At 43.4% G+C, this 5,706-nt stretch overlaps 1 protein-coding gene across 1 annotated transcript in view; it reads right to left on the bottom strand.

The window, feature by feature from the left end:
- Positions 1 to 4,827, bottom strand: part of ZNF385A (zinc finger protein 385A) — a 185,728-nt gene extending 180,901 nt beyond the window's left edge. The window contains exon 1 of the mRNA XM_018568985.1: positions 4,093 to 4,827. Within this exon, the coding sequence (XP_018424487.1) occupies positions 4,093 to 4,102 (10 nt within the window). The 5' untranslated portion in view covers positions 4,103 to 4,827. The remainder of the gene's footprint in view (positions 1 to 4,092) is intronic.
- Between the last annotated feature and the right edge of the window lie 879 nt (positions 4,828 to 5,706).

Here is a 5,706-nt window from a genome sequence, read left to right as displayed (position 1 = left end):
ATATATATAAGTTTTCGATCTATAGAAGTGCACTGAAGCTGCACTGTCACACGGAAGCTAAGTATTGGGAAGAGTACATTCTTTATGTGGGTAAAACAAGATATTCAGTAATGGCAGATATACAATACAATAGGCATATGCAGTATGAATTCAGAATGGACAAGTATAAACAAGCATGGCATCTCAGTAAGCAGCCAGTATTATTTTACCTTGTTCCCTGGAATTCCAAGGAGTTATACACCGGTAGAGAAGAAGTATTGTCAAAGTGATATACAAACAAAAAATATTAAAAGCTTTGGAACACAGGGCTCCTTCTGTCGCAAATACCAACAGATGAAATATACCTGAAGAAATAAACTAGTACCATGTTTCCCCGAAAGTAAGACCTACCCCGAAAGTAAGACCTAGCACTATCTTCAGGGATTTCTGTAATATAAGACCTACCCCGAAAATAAGACCTAGTTCGGTAGTAGGTCTTATATTACAGAAATCCCTGATAGCGCTAGATCTTACTTCCGGGGTAGCTTCACCGTATAATTACTTTTTACATGTCACGGTTGCAGCTCCCCCCCCCCGCCCGCCAGCACGCCCACCTTTCTGGCTCCATGGACGGCATTGGAGCAGAGAGCGGCCACAGCTCCCTCCCGCCCCCCCCCGCCAGACACGCCTCCCCGCACGCCCACCTGTCTGGCTCCCTTAACGGCAATAGTGCTGAGAGCGGCCGCAGCTCCCTCAATCCCGCCCGCCCGGCACGCCTCCCCGCACGCCCACCTGTCTTGCTCACTGGACGACAATAATGCTGAGAGCGGCCGCAGCTCCTTCCCGCACGGCCACCCGCACGCACGAGCGGAGATCAGAGAGCGGACAGCTGCAGCCAGGTACACATAAGACATCCCCTGAAAATAAGACCTAGTGTCTTTTTTCGTGGAAAAAAAAATATAAGACACTGTCTTATTTTCGGGGAAACACGGTATTCCAAAAGCTTGTATTTTCATTTCATTTTTAGTTTTCTATTAAAATGTATTACTTGCAATGTAATTTTAGTTTTTTTCTACCTATTTATGTTTTTCCTGGCTAGCCCAAGTTACAGTAATAAGAAATGCACCATGGGTGCAGCAGCTTTAAAAAACGACTTAGCTTCAAGGGGGGGGGGGGTTCTGAGATCAGGCGGATTTTACCATAGAAAGCAATCCAGCTCAGAGTCAAAGCAGCTAAGCAATGGGGAGGACACACTCAGTTTTTCCATTTTGAAAGTGAAAATAATGATGGCATGCAAAGTGCATTAACTAGATTTTAGTTACCTGTTATAAGAATAATGACAGATGAATTTATATCCACGGCTTATTGTAACTGTACATTACATGCTGTTCATTGCCATATTAAAGCGATGTTAAAGCCAACAGTTTTTAAGCTAATTCAGAAGCTGATTAAATCACTTATAATGGATGCTGCTCTTTGATGTTGTAAAGTTTTAGTTTCCTGCAGAATCAGCTGGTCCCCTGAGCGCTGGCCCTGAAATCCTGTATTGGAGTGGCTCCTTTCCCTTGCTGGGTCCTATGGAGCCACCCTTGTATGTTCTAGTTCGCTGTGTGTGTGTCTCTACAAACGCACAGACACAGCAAGGCAAGCCACTACCCTCTCCCTCCTTCCTGTTCCTCTCTCATGCCTTCTCCAAGCTAGTAGATTTACAGTTGCTATAGTCCGCTCTGTCCATTGTAATCTTGTACTAGACAGGCAGTTCAGGGAAGCGCTGCTGAGAGAGTTGGAGCTGTTCAGAAACATGATGATTGTAGGTTTTTGGGCAAAGATGTAAAGAAAAACTTTTCTGGGCAATGTATATTTGTTGGATCTGGTTTCATTTTTAGAGAAAAGTTTGAAAGTTTAATACTACTTTAAGTAAACACATTCAAACATGATAAACAACGTGATAAACCCGTATCAACCAATCAGATTTGGTCTTCCATTAATTCAGAACTGTTAAATGAAAAATGACTACTTTATTTGCTGTGGTTTACTGAACACACTGCTGTTTGCCTAATTGAATTATCTCTAGAGAACCTGGATCAGTGGCAATGTTGCCAAGATATTTATTCCTATTCAGTAAAGAGTAGGAGGAACAAAGTACTGATTCTAAAGTGCGCAACCTATAACAAGCCATGAGAATTCATCTGATAGATCTGGTTTCAGGATAGTGAATTGTGATTGGTTGTTACGGCTTTCTGCACTAAAGACATGGGGCAGAATTTATCAAAACTGGAGCAGACAGAATCTGGAGCAGGTGCCCATGGCAACCAATCAGCTTCTCTCTTCAGTTTGCAGGTAAGATTTGAAAATGAGAAAGAAAGCTGATTGGTTGCAGTGCAAATCTGCTCCAGTTTTGATAAATTCCCCCCATAATTATTTGCTCCTCACGCTGTTTGTATACGGCTCTGTTATTGGCCAGGTCCTAATGAAGACAGGTACACTGACTTCTTGTGTCTTTATAATTACAATGGGGGATACAGAGGCGCAGCTGCTGTAAATCTTGGTGCGGAGCCAAGGTGAGGAGGGACGCGTGCAGCTGTGTCCATTACAATAAATGCTTCTACTCCCCGGCGGCCAGTATTAATCAAAGCATTAGATGGCCAAATAACTGCAAAGCCCGTTTGGCCACTATCAACAAGGCTGACTGATTTTCTTTCTGGTGGGTGGAAGTATAAATAATAAATATTTGAGATTCTTCATTTAATATGCAGAATCTCATTTTACAGGGTTTGTAGTATAACTGTTGGAATTGCCTTGTCTCCCGGTCAATACCCTTTCACATTTATCTTTCCGCTAATAAACTATATAACCCAGTTACGCTACATAAAGCAACTTCCTACACACAGCGCACATTACCCAGTGCTTCCAATCCAACTGCATAGACTTCCAGCCAACACACAACATATGGCAGCGAATAAAACACAACATACTCTACACTGCATTGCCAGTTGAACGTCCAGGAGCCAAATATCAGCATGGGTAGCTCTCTAAAAGTATATTAAAGTACCTCGGAGCCTGTAAGGCAAAGCCAAAGAGATAAACTCTAATAAGAGCTGGTCATTACCTGCTCTGTCTCCTTATGCTCGAAAAAAGGCTTTTGAAGTATTCATTGTATGCTTTATTATGTGCGCTGGAAATGATCAAACTTTTATTTTTGCCATTGTGGTCTGTCTATAGTTGTCCGCCGCACTTGACGTAAGCACAACATTCTATTGTACGTACAGTTCCCACATGTGAACATTTTGCATCGGGCACAATGGATACTTCTAGAGGCTATACAGGGAGATATACAAAGATGGTTATTTTGCTGTCCTGTTGCCAAATCAGCTTACAAAAGGCACAGTAGAGCCTTCTTAAAAGATAAGTTATCCGTCTCACTTCCATCACAAATTCCAAAAATAAGGGGTTTATTCCTCATCCAGCGGTAGACCATTAACCTGTGGACAGTGTAACGGTAATGTTCAGATTTGCATTTGCTTCTCTGTCTCAGTTAGTCTTAGTCACTGTTACTATGCAGACAAGTGTTTGAAAGACCAAGTGCACAGCAAGATATCCAAGCCGAATCGGAGCAAAAATTACCAGGGGAACCTAATGAGGAGTCAATGGGGTCAGCGAGGCCACTGTCCTGAGCGTGCGTTTCAGAACAGCGATCTCCCAGTCTTGCTTCCAGTGGGAACAGAACTTATTCTGTCCAAGTGGTAGGATAAGAGGTAAGCAGTGGTCCATCTCCCCCCCATCCTACAATCCAGAGGCACAGTTGGAGAAGGGAAAAAGAAGAGATGAAAGGGAGAGCTAGCGCAAGCGAAAACAGGGGTAGGTAAAAATAAATGAAAAGAACCAAACAGCAGTGAAAGAAACAGCAAGCTTCAAAGGCAGAGAATTCTGTGAATGGGAAGATAAAAATAACATAGCAAGACATGACAAAGGGGCTTAGTTAAAGTGATGCAGAGGCACACAATCAATAGATTCCATTACTGCTTCGCACAACTGCAAAATCTTGCAGGGGAAAAATAAATAAATAATAATAATGAAATAAAATGAAAAGGGTGGAAAAATATGTTCACTCACCCAAAATCATGACTTCAGCCTGCAGGGTCTGGCACACACAGGATGCTATTCCTCAGATCTTGAGAGGAGGGGCTGTTCTCTCCTCGGCCCCCCTTTTCTTTGAGTTGGTTCTCAAGCACAGTGTCCCCTCTCTTCTTCCAGCAGCGATTGGAAAAGCCCTTTACCAGCACAGAGAAAAGAGAGGAAATGTTAGGGCTCTGACAGATTGTGCAGCAGGCGAGCCTGGGGGGGTGTGTGTGTGGAGCATAAGAAGAAGACTTGCGGATTTCTACTGAGGCTGTCGGGATGGGGAGGATGATGATGCCCTAAATACAATGCTGACAGGCCAGGCTAGTGTCCAATGGTGTGAATTGAAAGATCCCGGAGATGCTCAGAAAGCCCAGAAAGTCCTGTGTTTTTCCTATTTGTACACTGGGCTGAGGATTTAGGAAGGCAGCTGCAGGACTAAGAGATTACAGAGTTTTGGACACATGCGGAAGCCAACTCCTCGTCCCTTTCTGCTCAAGGAGAAATGATCCTGGCAGAATCCCAGCAATGGTTCACCCTAGTAGCTGCCTTTATTCAGAAATAAAGGGAGAACTCCCAGGCGAGGGAAAGTGTCTGCTGAGATGCGCTCCCTGCACAACGCCTCTGTGATCCTTCTATTCTGCACTGTGCCAGGTGAGGGGGCGGGGCTCCGTCTCACCTGGGCTGCCTTTCCATTGGCTTTTCTATTTTGCCAAAGGGAGGTAAGGGTGTGGAGAGTGCAAGCTATAGAATTAACTATTTTGTCTACTGCTTCCCTTTGCCTTCTGGACGAACTCCTGTATATCAATAGTGAGGGGGAAAAAAAGTGTCTCAATTCACAAAGCTAGCGCTCCAGGATAAAGGTCCTTATTTTCCAAAAATCAGTTAAGTCTAATGAGATTTAAAAATGATGGTTATGTTACCTCTGTTCAGAAATTGTAAAAAAATGACAAAAAGAGTTAGGGTCCATAGCGCATGTGCTAAGTTTGCTGCATGCGCTGATGCACATTTTTACGTGCGCTGAACTGCGGTGTGCTATGCTGCAATGCAGGGTTTTTTTCTTTTTCTTTAGCTTTTGTTTTTATGTTTCTATAGCAAAGTTTAAATTTTTTGCATGCGGCATTGCGTTACCCTGCATGGCCGCTGTGCTAAAAAAAAAGTAGAGCATGCTCTAATTTGTTTAGCATGGGTAAACGCAGGGCATCACAACATGCTGGTGTCAACTGGCCTCATTGATTTTCATGTATTTTTCACTGTTTTGCATTGCGAATGCGTTTTCAGGGAATACTTGCACTGGCCTGGCGAAATCGCATTGATTATGCTGCGTTTGTTTTAATAAGATCTTACTGTTGAATACCTACAAGGCAGATTGGCGGGGGAAGAGTTAACCAGGCTGCTGTCCTGTCACTTCCTATCTAAAGCCATTTTCTGACATGCTTTTATAATGGGTTATATAAATAATCCAGGGCACAATATTTGACATTCCGCAGCTGATAGCAAGCCATGAGCAATGCGCATCCTTTGCTGTGACTGCATTATCCAGCCTTTAACTAACCTGTGATTGGCTGTAATAGGCTCCTGGAGATCCCCAATGTCATTATAAAAAGC

The sequence above is a fragment of the Nanorana parkeri genome, unplaced genomic scaffold (genome assembly GCF_000935625.1).
Source record: "Nanorana parkeri isolate BGI_ZX_2015 unplaced genomic scaffold, ASM93562v1 scaffold33, whole genome shotgun sequence".
NCBI lineage: Eukaryota > Metazoa > Chordata > Amphibia > Anura > Dicroglossidae > Nanorana > Nanorana parkeri.
This window is presented reverse-complemented; position numbering and strand designations above follow the sequence as displayed.